Raw genomic sequence first — 17,090 nt, forward strand, 5'->3', positions numbered from 1 at the left:
TGAAAAACCAAAAATTTAATTTTTGTTAATAGAAAAAAAAGGCTATACGACGGATATATTTTTATAGTTTATATGCAAGTCAAATAAAAACACATATATTTATACTAAACTATAATCATTGTAAGGTATAGTGGTATAGTGTATAACTTTTCGTTAAGAAAGATGTATGTTTATTATTAGTTAACTCTGTAGTTTTAAATAGAAATACTTTGCGTATATATAATTTAATCAACTATAATCAAAGTATACTTTTTGTTGGATTCGATTTTTAATTTAACACATGATTATTTTTTATTAAGTTAATACATTATTAATATAATTAGTGTAAGTGGTAATGACTAATGAATTAAAAAAAAAAAAAAATTAAAGAAAATGTTTAGTCGCTAACTTGAAATAATACATTTTAATAAGTGAGATCATTAAAAATAAGTGATAATATAAATGGGTATATAATTTTAACGTGAGATATTATGATGAATGGAATATTTTTTGGTTGAATCAGTTCTAATTTAAAACGAGTATTATAATCAATAAATGTATTATCAGATTATCATGTTATGAAACCAAGAGTTATAAAATGTTGGTGTTGTAAAGTTTACGTTTTAAAAACTTATATTTGTAATTTTAAACATATTACGGTTAATCAGCTTGTGTTTTCGTTGAATTATACAGTTTTTGTACCCTCCAGAATGTATATATATAATATATATATACAATGTTATACATTAAGTTTAAATTATACAACGGGTAGTCCCATGTTCGCGAAAAATTCCTTTTAAAAGATATTGTACACTTCGGTGACGTGAGAACTTTTCAACACTTGTATTAAAACAACCTAGACAATGAACAAAAAAACATCTTCTAATGTTTATTATTATAATTATTTTTTTTATGCTCGAGGTAGGTTTTTCTCTTGCTAGTTTATTTTTCATTCCATTTTATCGACTGTGCGGCGTGCTTATGAAACTATTGTTGTTCGTATTACCAATTTGTTTTTTCTCCTTGTTTTTTGATTTCATAGAAAGCCGTATTGGTATTCATCTTTTCTTCTTGATATACATTTGTACTATTATTATTTGCACATTTGAAATTTATTACAAAAAAAAAGAACTATTATACAGTTATGAATGAAATTGGAATTTTAATTTAAGAATACGTCTCACTCACATAATATGTATTGTCTCCGTCTTATATAAATGTATATAACATAACACATTTGCGTTCAGTGGAACAAATTTTGTTTAGTCAGCTTTAATATTAGAGTGAATTGACTTATTATCAAATTTATTTAAAAAAACGCATTTTATCAATGACATCACGAAAGTTGTTATTGATATTTTAACTTTGAAACAAGTTATGAACATTTAAAAATATTGTAAGTTTGTACCACAAAAAATATATATCCCAGATTTCATCGATTATGGTACAAATTTAATTCTTAATATAATGTTGTTTTGTATACTTTCTATGATGTGAAATTAATGATTTGTTTTAACTCTTAAAATTAACCTTAATTTATTAAGTTTTATTATCATATGCTTTAATGCTTCATAACTCAATTCAAAATTGCTTGTAATTCGTATTTTATAATGTTATATTTACTGCATGAAATTCTATACATTAGTAGTTAAACAAAAAGTTATAAAAGTTGTTATTAATGAATTTTATTAGGTACTGTTTATTACGCATATTGCATACATATTGTTTTTTTAATAAATACGATTTAAACGTTATATAATTTTATTTAAACGCAGTAAACAGTTTAAAAATTTAAATAATAAGAATAAATAAAAGAGTTACTTTCATTTATTCTTATTTGTATAACACTTTTATTTGTTTGACAAATAATTCTCAGTAATAACCGTGTGTTAAGAGATAAAATATGTATTGTATATTAAGGGTTATAACAAAAGTTATTGTACCTATGTCATTGTTAAGATATTTATGCAATCTTGTACACAATTATAATTATTTGATATAACTACTTAGCAACTTCATCAAAAAATATACTAACTTTACAAATTTATTTGTGCATAGATAATATTGAAAAAAATATATAAGCTATTTAATGATACTATGTAATAATTAAAAAATAATATTTATGTTAACTAATAATGGAGCGTGTATGCCACAAGTTGTTTTGATATAATTCTTCGGTGAGATATTCATATAATATACTTAGCCAAAGGCTGAAACTCTCGGTTGCCATTTAGGGAACTAATTTCTAGCTGAGTCACCAAGGCAGTGTTTAGGGGTAACCAACCGTAAATAACCAGCCTTATACCTAGCTAACTATAAAATAATAATATATTCAAACTTCGTGAAATCGACCACGCGGTAACCTAAAGTTACGTTTTTCGGTTATATCAGTAGTAACACGGGACAAATTCATTAACGGTTACTTGTCGGACTGTTACACTTTGCTCAGAATTATTTTTCGTATGGAATGATTAAATGCATTTATTGCTAGGGTTTAAATATGAAGACAAATGTATTTTTTTATCGTGATAGAAAAATAATTCTTATATGAAAATGTGTTTTATTTATTTTATAAGGTAAATCTGATGAGTAGGTATCTATATATATATGTATAATATGATGTATAATATGTAATATATGTATAATATAAAATATAATGTAATATAATATATGTCGAGTTGTCGATGTTATGCTTATTATCACTGTTAGACGTATTGTATCGATACAATATTCGGTAAAGTTAATTTAGCTTTTATCAAAGTAACTAAAAGTTTATAGAAATCAATTAATATGATAAATTGTCTAATATAAATTAATGTAAATTTATCGGTAAATTGTATTTTATAAATAAATTTATACTTACATATAGACCATACGTATGGATAATATATTCTATAATTATTATATCTAGTGAGAAAATATACACGTACAAAGAACACAAAGAACATAATATATATATAATTCGTGAAAGTGAAGGAGTGAAGTTAAATGAATTAATCCCACTTACGCGGTATCGATAAATGCCACGTCTGTCAGCCAATCACACGCTTGACCGAGTTCTATGCTGTAAGAGGGTAAAATGAATGTTATAAACTTATAGCGCTAACACACACATACCTCAAGTCCGATGTCCGAGTAACACGATGTCTGTATAATAAATGGAAGGACATTTATGCTGCAGTGAGATAGGGTAGTTTGTATTATATTCGTTGGATGAGCATTTCGCGTGCACGTTCTTTTTTCACAATTGTACTATAGCTACTGTTGATCACTCGTAAGTTACGTGAGTATTTATACGTACATTGGTAGGTATTACACAATAACTTATTATTTTGTTTAAATATTTTCCGTTTACTTTTTGTTATTTTTGTTTTTGTTTTTTTTTTTTTTTATGTGTAAATGTAATCCAATTATTAATACATAACGTATCTAGAGTTTCAGCTTTGCGCGGAGTATAGATATCACGAAAAAAAAAACTTTTCAGCTATAGTAGTATAATGTTCTATATTTATCTAAAAATATGTTACGTTATAATATATATATATTTTATTCTTATGAAATTATCATATTGTTCGAGTTGTAATAATTATTTATTTTGGTTATAGTAATAATAATCATAATAGTTTCTTACTTAAGTATCTAACCAAATTAAAATAAACATACACTATCTAGTATCTATAAGTATTATCTATAAATAATAAGTATACTATTTAAATTAATTTTATCATTATTTGTTTTAAATTGTTATAACTAAGATTTGTAAGATTAATAATATTTAAAATACTAAATTAGTAATAAAAATTTATATTTTTATTAAATCGATTTATATCTTATTTCGCTAGGTATGCCTTATTTTAGATTTAATAACTAATGGTAATGGAATGTCTTCCTTAGCCGTTTCTTCTAAGAATTCTGTATAATTTTGTTTAGTTTTGAACAAAGTTTGTAAGTCATTCATTCTAAAAAAGTTTCATAGATAATTATTTTGTTAGTAATATATTATCGCTAAGAGTCTTACAAATACTAAAATAATTAAACAGTTATTGATATTACCACAGAACATATTACGTGATAGATATTAACTATAATACTTTATCTGATGTGTTGCAGTGTTCTTATTGTTTTGATATGAATATTTACAAATTTCTGATAAATAAATGAAAAAAAAAACGAATCTCTACGAATGAATTATTTGGATTATCTTAGTTATATAAACAGTACAATATATTATTATATTATTATTTTATATGATTTATTTACATTAAGAAGGAATCCCAAATTCTTAACAACTATTTGTTTGTCAAGTCAACCATCAGTTACTGTTAAAAACGTAGAAAAGCCATTCAATTTTTGATGATTGGTCATTGAGGTTCCTACTCAACATAAATAGTATACAGAATACAGATAAAGTTTTATAAAAAACGTGTTGTGAAATATACATGAATACTACTGTGCATACTATTTTCGTAAGTTTGTCCTACGACCTATGCAATACTATTTTCACGGATAAATAAAATTACGGGCGGGTTGGTATCCTCTAAAGATATCCTTATATAATATATAATCATTAACTATCAGAGTAGGTAATCAATGTAACTATGTGTGTATGTGATCCTTTTGAAAATTCCTTAAGTACCAAAACTGTGAGTTCCTGGAGAATCTATTGATATGCAATTGACCAGCTTAGGTACATTAAGATAATTATAGAATTGTTAGTAACCTAATTACTAATTACAATATTTTAAATAAAAATTCTGCGTTGATCAATAATATTAATTCACATAAGTAGCACTATAATAATTACAATTTCGTGGTATATGTTTTGATTTATTAAATATACTAACAAATTACAAACTAATACATATATTTGTTGCTGTTTTTACTTCATAAATAATTTCGTCACGTGTATTTTTTATTAAATATTTAAACTCAAAATGAGTGCATTTAATAATTTAAAATAAAAAAAATATATTGATGATTTAGTATTACTTGTTTAAATTTAGTTCGATAATTATTATTGTAAAAAGGAGTGTACATTTTTATATTCACTTGTGTAAAACTAATTTTATACTTAATTAAATATATTTATATTTTATATTTTATAATAAACAATTGTCTACTATAAAATATAATAAAATATTGAACAATGATTAATGAAATATGCGATGCGTCTATGTATATACATAATTACTATTAACTGACTATTTCGATTACTTACTCTTGTTCATTGAATGGTTTAAAATGATTTGACAGCGTTTTAGCATTTTGTTCATTTAGTATTTGACGTATCATTTCTGTAGCCGCATTTTCTTTGGCTTTTTCTTTTTTCGAACCTTTGCCTTCAGCTAAAAATAAGTTGTACCAGAATTTTTAAATTAAATATGTTATATTATAATACTTAGTGCGTTTTTATTAATTTCCTCTATAAAATCTAGGTTGGTTTAATTTAGTAAAGTATTTTTTTTTCTATTATTAATTTATACGGTGTCAGCTGATTATTAAATATAACAGCTTAGAAAAATAATTAAAAGAAGTGCATTTTAAGGTATTTGTATAAACTAGAAACATTGTTTAAACTATAGAATGATGGATGAAACATGAAAATATCTAATTTGTACGTCGAAAGTTAATTTGTATTCGTTCGTTTGTATAACATTTAAAATTAAAACACGAGTTGTTTTTAGTTTTTACGAAAAATTTATAAGGCAAGATGATTAAAAAAAAAAAAAAGAAAAGAAAAGAATAGATGAGATAAATAGAAAAAATAGAACACTCATAAATCGTATTGTCTGTAAAACGATAAATTTGAACTTTTTTTTGACCTAGTTGATTTAAATAAATTGAAAAAAAAATAATGCTGTCATTATTCAAAAATCTGTCATATACGTCACGTGTCTTGTACCTACCATAGAGTCCATACAGGGTGCAAGAATAGTTGTATATAGTTTTGTAGCTGACGACATCGGTGCCAATAATACGGTAAGTGGGTTTAACATCTGAGTCGACGATTCTGTCATTCAATATGTCAAAAGGCGACCAGAGTATGGAACTAGCTTCTTTATTGCCGTGGCCTTTATTCTGCAACCGACAACAGTACACATTATAATATTTCAGTGAACCGTCGAAACGGTTAAATTGTTTTATACGAATATAATATAATAATAGCAATATCGATGTGAGTCGTCATCGGATTTTCAACCGGCGTTGCAAACAGTGCATTATGCCGACCTTATTCGAACCGCGTTCTAAATGCAGTTATCCGATTGAGTTTCTCCTCGAAATTTCTCGTCTCTATAATCTAGTAACAATATTCATATACAGAGTGATCCATTTAATATAAGGCACTCTTTGTTTCAGATAGCACAAAAGCTATTTTTTATGTACCTCTCTCTCTCTCTATATATATATATATATATATATATATATTTAATTATTACAAGAATATTATAATATAACTATTAATCATTAATAATTGTATACAAATGTGTACGTAATATTCAGAAAATTAGTTATAATATTTTTCTTTTCTCTGTAATGGTTATCCTTACATGTTTAAAAGCAATGCCTATTTATTTATTATCCAATATTATATTCTGTGATTATAATTTTTTTTAACCATCGTTTATTTTACATTTTAGTTAAATACAGTTTTAGACAGATGAAGTAGGAGATCATTCAAGTTTTCTCGATCGAGTACCATACAAAATAATATGTTCAAATGACAAAATTGCTTATTGCTCTGATCATGCGTACTACGCTTTATATGCTATTAAATTTAATGGTAATTAGGTGCCTAAATTCGAAATTCCTCCGCCAATATAATACGCAACGATGGTTTTTATTTCTTCGAATTTCTTCTTCAAAGAAGAAAGAGTGCGAGTGTGTGTGTTATAACTTATAACAATATAATAATATCGTATAGTGTAGAGTAATCGTAATTCTTGTGAGAGGATAATATAGGTATTGTGTGCATAGTCTACACAATACACACCGAAGATGTACCTTAGTTTGTTCACGCTCGTGCGTAAGAACTATATTTAGAGCAATTATCTGTATGCTACAATAGAGAAATTTGTCATTTTGAGAGAAAAAAAATATCTTTGTTATTGTTCGCCTGTCTTTTGGATTTGAAATTGATCAAAATTTACTGTGTGATAGCGGTAATGATTATTCACTCCCAATATCAATTCCTATGCCTATAGAATACAACTATAAAGAAGTAATATTGTTCATCAAACGAGGTAATTAAATTGAATAGCATTTTTAATTTATAATTTATACATAATTTTTAATAAATCCATATAGTGTATCACTAGTTGTGTTTTTTTTTAAATAAATAATGAATACAATAACTAAATAATTTCTTATTTTGATTTCTATGTTTAGTTAGTATTTTTGTTATTAGTATTAATTTTAAAATTGATGAATTGAAATAATCATTATTGTATTGTATTTAAATAAATAAAAATTGTCAAATGATTTTATTGATACTTAATTTAAACAAATTAAACTTTCATATAAGTGTTATTACTTATTACACATAAGGTTATATCATAGTATATCACGCACACAGTCTTTTAGGCAGTTTTTTCAATAGATAATGAACTTTGAACCCTTCTATAGTACAGACATCAAATTGTATTCAATTGGGAGTTGTATCTAATTTTAGTTTATCACCTGATTAAAAGGTATCTAGGTTAGTTTAGATAAATATTTCATATTTTTGAAGCAATGAACAAAATTCTAAATGCTTGGTCTTTTTGACCGTGAAGAGTGTGTTCTAGGGTTAAATGTTAGAATGTTTCATATTTTTTTTTTATAGGTACCAATTAAAAATTTATAATACTGTATAATAATATGATCTAATGAGAATTGAGGCGGCCGTCGACGAATATAACATAACCTTTCACTTGGCGTGCAATACCAGCGGCTCTTACACGTGGTTCTGCACGCACGGTCGATCTACCATCGCGACTGACAAAAACGGTTCTTTTTAGGACCATTAGTTCAATCCCACTGCAGTTAGCCTACTCAGGTTTCACTGTAAAAACGTATATCTTTACACGACTTGCCTAAGACTGTGGAAAAGTGTGCATAACCCGTTTTCCAGTTATATTGTATAAATATTAAATTTAAATATTAGGTTCCCTAATTTTTATATTTTTTATGTCGCGTCTCTAAAGGCCCGACATCGCCCGTTGCGGCTTGCTTGTTCAAGCCAGCCCCGCGGTCCGGAACAAATTATATATCCCATACAAACATTATCTTATTTTTTCGTTGTATATGTTGTATTTTCAATAAATTTATGTGATACCAGAAATCAGGGTTTTTAATAATTCAATATGACAAGTCATTGAATATCATTGCACTGTGTCAACTATTGGGCACTTGCCCGTTTTTATTCATTTGAATAAACGTTATTATTATTATTGAACAATTTTACCCTTCTCCAATCCAGTGGTGGTTCTTGAAAAGCTACAAGGGGGGCGGCGAAAATATTTTGCATAATATATACTTATAATTTGCATACATATCCCATTTATTTTTTCCTATTGCTTGATACATGAGAAGTAATCATAAGTTCTAAAAAGTTTATACTACAATGGTTTAACATAAAAATATAGGTAGGTATCAAAAAAAAAAAAAACTAATTATAACAACAATTATTTCTAAAATCATACTCGTGTTTTCGCAGAGATAACGAAAGAAATCGGTTTTCCGACTGTTTACCAGTTTTCTCATACACTGTCTGATACCACGGATAAAATGTCGTAAAAGTCGATAAAGTTCCTGATACATTGTCTACCATAGATATTTAAGAATTTATTTCTTTAATATCTATGGATACCACCCGATACGGCATATCAGAGTAAGCCAAAGAGTAAACCAGTAAAGAACGAGCGCCTTCAAACAGTTTTGCAATGAAATTATCGCCAAAACGATTTTTAGTAAACTATTTGCTCAATGCTTATTCATATTTTTAGTCCACCTATTGCCCGCCCCCCTAAAACCGCCACTGCTTCTATCACTATTACTACTATAATTATTATTATTGTTATTGTTTGGTCGTGTATAATAATTGCTATTTGTATACATCCCAGCGCGTGTTTATCACTGTCGCCGCAACAGTCATTATTACGATGAGCGCCTATATTCTATAAAATATCATGTTCGTGACGTATGTCGTATCCAAGTCGGTAGCCACTGCGATTACACCCCACCACCGCTGTTAATTATGATTTATATATTATATTAATATCATAAACATTATTATTATCGTTTGCACTGTTTGCAGTCGTCGTGTATGGGACTCACATTTTTTTGTTAGTGAAGTATATATTCTATAATAATGTTCGTGATAATATATAGGTACGGGTTTCACGTGACTTGCCGTCGACGATAGACGACTGGTTTTAATCAACGTCAGTTTGTGGTGGTTGTGGCATTTTAATTCATAGGGTTATGTTTTTCAATCAGCAACACGGTTAAAATCATTTGAATATTCATTTACCCATGTCGAATGTTGAGTTTTCGCGAACGAATCGAACAGAAAATGTGTAGCTTAAATTTTAAGACTTCGGACGTATTGTCTTATGCAATGGATTTGTCAGCAATCAATTTTTGATGAATAATTCGTTCGAGTTCGATGTATTTCAATGAAATGAGGTTTTTAGTTAAAAGACTTACATGGGTAATCGTTTTCGGTGAATTAACAAAGGTCGCACGACGAAACGCGGGACGCAGGACTAAATAATAATACACACACTACTAACGAATACCGAAAATTTTGTAGTATTGATATCGTCCTGCGAGTTTTAGCAAGGGAAAATATTGTAATAACGTCATCGGAACTGGCGTGAATAATTTTATAAACGTTTTATTTCATAAACGGTAATAGTTTGTGTGAAAATAGAGGACTCCGACCAAAATCCGGATTAAGATCTCCTGGGGCCTTGGCTCATGGAACACAACTTGGAACAAATCCCCGTTTTAATATTATAATATTGGCCACATTGGCGCACCATAAATAAATGTATGAAATCACTCACTGTTAAGAAATAATATCAAATCTATTGCCATTGATTAATATTTCAGTTAAAAATAAAATGAATGTAATAAATTATATTATTCTTATTCAATTTAAAGTAAAATTCTAAAACATGGTCTGGTATAACGATACAATGATAATATTGAATGATAGGTTCTGACTACTGGGTGTGGGTGCATATTATAAAGTATGAACTTAACTTTTTTCTTTAATTTATCTTAAAATGTATTATTTTTTCTTAATATATTATGTTAATAAGTAATATTACTTATGTTCACATGATGTAATTTTAAGCCGAAAACACTGTATGACCTTAACACGAATTTTCCAATAATTCTGACTTGTTCCGATTTTGTTATTGTTTGCAGGATATGCAAATTATAGGTCACAACAACTACACAAACCAGAGAACGAATAGGATGATAAGAAAGAATATTAAGATATTGTGAAAATACAACGATTGAGGCTTTTTACAGATTCTGAAAACGGTCACCCGGATTCTATATATATATTTATGAATATTTCTCAATATTATATAGAAATAATCTTAATAATGCATAATATTATCGTAATTCGTAGTTTATAGCAAACTGTATTGGCGATATTGACATGGGAGGGGAAGAACTGCATTTACGATATAGTTTATCCACAGAAGAGGTTTTGTTATTATGAATAGTTGTGGGGATTTGTGCGCGACAGAGGATAGTTTGATAATAACTACGGAACTATGGGTAAGATTTAGTCAAATATTAGGGAAAGCTTACATTTTTTTTAAATAAACAATAATATAAAAAACATATAAATTACGGTTGTATATATATATATTATAATCAAACGTAATATTTCTATAATATATTATTTGTTGTGGAAATAAATGAAAAGCATGATCAATTTTTTTATTTATATTGAATAATATTATTAATTAAATAAACCGCTTTTATTTCCTGGATGATTAAATTCGTAATTAATTTTAATATAACAAATCGTTCTAATATTATAGATTATAAAATAATAATACTCGTTAAACGCGAATAAGATTTTTTAGGTATTGTTTTTAAACGTAAAGTGTTGTTTTGAGGGTCTTGAGAATTATTCACCCACCCATCAAGACACCCTTTGTCAACAGTAACTGTACAACCCAACAACACAATAGTAGACGTATGTTAAATTATTACGCAAAATGTACATAAACACAATGTTTAAAAATTATTAATTTAACCGTTTAAACGTCAATTTAATGAATTGCTCTCGATCTCGACAATACAGGTTATTTGGTTATGAATGTTTCCGGAAACTGGGAAGGTAGGCATATAATAACAATATTATTATTATTATTATTATTATTGGTAATAGTTTGTTAGCTTTGTAAGTCTGTAACACGGTGTTGTAAGTACCTTACACGATGATTATTATAGCGATACACGCGTATGGTTTGGGTTTCGAAACAACAAGCCTTGTACTTACAGTTAATAAGGGGCTTATTATAAGACCGTCTCGAACTCCGGTTTATTATATTATATCCGACGATTCTTTTATCGAAAAAACAATTTTTACATAATTAGAAGACTAAATATATTTTTAATTTTTTATTCAAAAGCAAAATATTATTGAGAATTTTTCAATGTACAAAATTCAAATTTCGAACGAGTAGTTAATTAGTTATAAGTATTTTAAGTTTAGATGAGCGGTGTGGTGGACCAAAATGTCGCGGGATACCCTTAGGCATTTAGCTGTGTCACTTTACTCCTTTCATCAAAACTTTAAATACTTATAAATTATAAAATACTTTCACAAAATTCGATTTTTATGTATTCAAGTACTCCAAATATTTTTACTTTGAAATCAAAAATTAATGCCGTTATTAGAAAATGTATAAGATTTAAAAAATACATAACCGTAATAAATTGTAAAAAGTATTTTTTTTCTTCAAATTTCAAAAATGTTAATAGTTTAAGAGTTTATGAGTGTTGTTTGATAAAAAAAAAATCACCCAAATATAATATAAACAGATACCTAGTTTTATGCGGCTTCTGCGTATATGTTTATTAATAATATTATTACAATAAAGTATTATTCGACACCTACGTTTCTCATAGTCGAGAGCAACCATAATATATTATATGATTTATACATAATATATCAACACATATGCTTGCGAGTTACAAATGCAGGTGTATATTATATTGGTCTCGGGTTGATTGATGGTCGGTATGTTTTAGAAATTTTTTTTCAACACTGTACGGAATCCTTTCAGGTGGATTTTCTGTGTGAATAATAATAAAAAAGAAAGAATATTAAAAACGAATGATTTTTTTTTTAACATTTCCCATTCTCTGCCGCTCTATTTCTTTACGAATGCGCCGCGGGTTGATGTATCTGAATATCGCCGCTGTATTCGAATAGGGATATTGTGTCGGATTTTATTCCGATCTTGTTCCGATAAAAATGTAATCCTACTTCGATATTATACATGCATTTTTCACGAATCGCATTTATAATAAATAATGAACGACCATACGTATTGAGTTTTGGCACTTGTTTTGCACTGTTTTTTTTTTTTTTTAAAGAAACATACGGTGGTTAATATTCTAACGATTGTACGGTTTTTAATAATTTTTTTTTAATTTTTAATTTCAAAGTCTGTTGATAAGTATCGAATAATTAATAAGTGAATGTGTTGTTGACATGATTTGTACACATTATATTATGTAAAAAACCGACGTGATTCACTGAATGAATAATTCTTCTATATTATATTGATGGAATTTGGAATACGGTTTTCAATTCATTCTTATATATTAATCTAATATAATTGTAATTTGTAAAAACAACAATCTTCATTATATATAATGTAGCAATGGACCTTTATTTTAACACAATACAATTTTGGAAACTGAAAATGTAACTGTATAAAATGATCAATTACGTTCAAGTTTTTTTTTAATGTTCCTCATTCATCTAATTAACTTTTTAAACGTAAACCATTTAATAAATTTAAATACGAAACGGACATTTCAGATCATTTGTCGCGGTATAATAAATTATCCATTTAGTTTTATTTTTTATTTGTATAATAAAAAGTATATTATTAATATTCCATTTGAGTGCTTAAACTGTAGGTTTGAATGAATTTGTAATACGATCATTGGTTTTGGTTTTAAACGCTATAATTTGTTCTAACCCATTAGAAAGTTTATAAGACTGTATAGTAAATATCACGTCGTATTGCAATCTGTTGCTGGGATTAAAGTTAAATTTGAATGGATTTATATTAAAACTTTGCATGCGGTGATTAATATTCTTTCGAATAATAATATTTTCTTTGGTATATTTAATATAATAATAGATATTTATGTTCTAAACAAATTGTTTTATTCGAGTTTCTTGGTTAATATTTGAAATAAAAACGCAATCGACAATACGCGTTTTAAACTCCATTTGTCGTATTTTTTATACTAGTGTAGTGTTTTAAACTTTCCATACGGTTCTATAGGATTTTAAATGGATTTTATACTATATATTTATATACATATAAAATATGTATTTAGGGAAGTTTATAATATGCACTAAATTAGTAACACGTTAAACTGACTTCAATAGCTTGTGAGATTTTCCTAAACTTTTAATCTAAAATTCTGTTATATTTTATTTTCCAAAAAGTTTATGAAAGTATTGAAATAACCAAAAACATAGTATACACTAAACTGTATCCAAATTTGTCCACAATACGAATCAAGAGATAAATTTATTTTTAAGTACTTTCATAATTTGTTAGCTACGTTAGTCGTGTACACACTTTTTTACCAAAAGTGTAACAATGAGTAATCAAAAGTCAAAATGATAAGCTTCTTCACAGAATAGTTAATATGTAATGGGACGAATAAAACCAAAATAACATTAGTAGATACATTATACTTACATTATTGTATTCACTATTTTATGAAATTGTATACCTACTTAAGATTCAAAGTATCATACAAAATTGTTGTTTAAAAACAAAATAACTCCGATAACAGAGTAATTAAAATCAAATTAAAACAAAATATAATAATATGTTTTTCTTCCTATGTTAATATATACACTAATATTCATTATTTCGTAATTAAATATCATTCTAGATCATTATTATGAATACGTTTTATTCAACTTCAATTTTGTGAATTCAAATCAAAAACTTGGCATTTAAAGAAAAATCATAAAAGCTTAATATTACATAATTATTGACAATAGTACTGAATCCATGATGTTTTAAAGTCAAGACACATCATGTTTGACTTTTCATATAAAGTTAAATGAAGTTACATACAGCCATGTTTTTAGAGTTTAAAAATTGTCAAGTCCGTAAAGGTTTTCATAAATTTGATTACAAGTTTTTACTCGAACAATTCATTGTTACATTCTTACCTTCGTATCTCTTTTCTTTTTTGTTATGTGTTTTTTCAATTCCAAAGGTATTGTATTCGTTTTCAACTCTGACAACATAAATGTTATGAATAATAAAAAAAAAAATAACTAAGCGTTTTAATATTTTAATACCGTCTAAAAACTTGTAATCATTTGGGGCATTTATCGTTTCAACCACTGAATTATATCGTTCGATGATGGAGTCTATGGTTTCACTAAATAATTGGACTTTTCTTCTTTTCTCGACCAACGTTTTTTGTCGAATATTTTCTCGCTCTTCATTTTGTGTTTCTAAAAAATTTACATAAATAAGTGTACCTAACTACATACTAATGTAAATATAAATAAAATGCTTACTACAGTCGTCGTCCATTTTAAAAAATCTTGTTCTGTTTATCGAATGGTCCATTACTGAGTCAGTTTTCTCCATCGTTAGCAATTGTCTGAGCCTGGTAATTAAATCATGAGCTATTTCTACTTGGTCCATTAAATCATCCATTTCCTCATACTTTTCTTCGGTCAGATTGTCTAATAAATAATACGTTTGTTAATAATGTCTATGTATATAATGATGTATAGTATTGATTTTAAATTGAGTGTTTCATCATATAAAAAATAAATTATCATTTCAAACCATAGTTTTTGAACCGTTGACTCTCAATGTACAATTTTGTAACGAAGTTGTTAACAGTAATAATTACTTTCCGTTTTTCGATTTCATACGATTCAGCATTCTTCGGATCTTCGTGAATATTTTGACCTTCCCATATTCGTAATCGATGAGTTTGATGGTGTTTCGAAGACGTTAAGAAGTCGTCTTCTGGTTGTAACTAAAAATTAACAATTAATACATATTAAGAATCAAGAGCTTTAAACACGAGATCAGTGAATTGAAACGTTAAGTTCTTTAAACATTGTCTAATGCATTTTTATAATATTTAATAAACTACCTATTTAATAATAATCTATATATATATATTAGTGAATAATATGTCAATGTATTGATACAATATAATTTATAACAGGGGTGGGCAACTACTGGAGGTCGCGAGATTTTTTTTTAATCTGGTCTGTTCTACATTTCTAAATTATATCATACAATTTTAAAGTTTATCGTCTATACTATAATATATTCTATAATCTATATGTGGTTATACAGTTTATCTTATTGATATAATAATTATTGTTATCTGGTATACATCTGGTGAACATCGTTAAATATCTAAATGTTATAATACAGTATAATATACACTTGTGTGTATACGTATATACGTATAGCTTGTTGTTGAATTTATTGTTTTCGTGTTTTTGTAGTACAATAATTTCCGTAAAATATCGTAAAATTGATGATGAAAATCGAAATTTTAACACCTCACAGGAGAATGATTTAACAAAATAAATGTATATTTTGAATGACCTTTTTTTTGTTTTCTATGCTCTGGCCTGCTAGATTTTAGTTTACTAAAAATTGGCCCTTTAGTAACTTAAAGTTGCCCATCTCTGATTTATAATATAAGTCATGATATACGAAAGCGAGAATAAGGGTTTATTAGTTTTAATTACATCGGAATAAATGATTGCATTTATTTAAATATTTTAGGTTGATGTAAATTTCTATAAATAATGATGATTATTATTTTCATCATCGTATAAAGATTAAATTGATGAACTGGTTCAATGTGTAAATTTATCGTTAGTTTGAATAAATTATTAAACTTTCAATAACTATCTAACTAAGATGATTAAAATATTTTATTGTTTATTGGTTATACATATATTTTATTTGTTCTAAAATAACTGAAGCATTGAATATTTAAAAGTAAAAATATTATCTATCGACTCTCGTAAGCATTTATTTATATATTAATTTTAAAGTGAGCTATACAATTTTTAAATATAAATTAAATACAATTTTAATAATACATTTCAAAATGAAAGTATCAATAAAACTTTCGAGATACTCAGAATTTAGATAATATTCTTACCTTCAAATTTGATAATAAGACATTTTACTTTTAATATTAAATCTAATAACGTAAATTTAATGCTACTGAACTTATATTTTCTATGTTGTACGTTTGAAAGAGTTTTTAAATCCTCTTTTTGTTAATAATATGGTAAGTAGATGGTAAGTTATTATAATAATTGCCCACCTCATCAAACGCTTCAATTTCGTCAGTTCTCACTGATGTTTTTCGGCTTTCCATTTGGTAAAAGTCGATGTTAGTTTTTATAATAGAAGAAACACAACACTATCGTCAAAACCGAACAAAACTTTCATTACTACTCAAACAGTTCTAAAGAATATAATTTGCTTTTTTATTCTTTTCATTGCTTTGTACTTGTGACGGGTGGTGTCTCCATAGTGACAGTTTTTTTTTTACTTCGAGTTTTGTGTATATGATTAATATTTATATCTATACATAAAAAATAATAAAATTTTGAAGCACAATAATTGACTGCTATCATACGGCGGTGATGGGTACGATTGTACGAAAGAAAAATATGAAAGACGGACACGTTGTCGTATATGTTTGTCAAATGGAGCGAAAAAAGTCCCAGTCGGGACACACGTAAATGTGTTGGAGTGTTAAAACTTTTTGAGTGAAAAACACCTTACACTTGTTAATGACTCTCGTACACCGGAAACTATGTTTTT

At 26.9% G+C, this 17,090-nt stretch overlaps 1 protein-coding gene across 1 annotated transcript; it reads right to left on the reverse strand.

Annotated features, from left to right (window-relative positions):
- Nucleotides 1–3,728: 3,728 nt before the first annotated feature.
- LOC114126963 (uncharacterized) lies at nt 3,729–16,709 on the reverse strand. Its single transcript, XM_027991025.2, has 8 exons — nt 16,585–16,709; nt 15,066–15,261; nt 14,789–14,959; nt 14,564–14,722; nt 14,432–14,499; nt 5,886–6,057; nt 5,198–5,324; nt 3,729–3,938 (listed from the first exon to the last, which is right to left on the reverse strand). Exons 1-8 carry the CDS (start codon nt 16,636–16,638, stop codon nt 3,818–3,820), a joined length of 1,068 nt encoding a protein of 355 aa, XP_027846826.1. The 5' UTR covers nt 16,639–16,709; the 3' UTR covers nt 3,729–3,817.
- Between the last annotated feature and the right edge of the window lie 381 nt (nt 16,710–17,090).

Source organism: Aphis gossypii, chromosome 2 (assembly GCF_020184175.1).
Source record: "Aphis gossypii isolate Hap1 chromosome 2, ASM2018417v2, whole genome shotgun sequence".
Classification (NCBI taxonomy): domain Eukaryota; kingdom Metazoa; phylum Arthropoda; class Insecta; order Hemiptera; family Aphididae; genus Aphis; species Aphis gossypii.

Bases quoted from the DNA above. Each gene is read 5' to 3' on its own strand.
- LOC114126963 (XM_027991025.2), bottom strand. From the start codon at position 16,638: ATGGAAAGCCGAAAAACATCAGTGAGAACTGACGAAATTGAAGCGTTT. The intron at 15,262-16,584 runs GTGGGCAATTAT...GTTAATTTTTAG, and splicing joins AAATTGAAGCGTTTGATGAG to TTACAACCAGAAGACGACTT. The intron at 3,939-5,197 runs GTAAGTAATCGA...AAACTTTTTTAG, and splicing joins AAACCATTCAATGAACAAGA to AATGAATGACTTACAAACTT.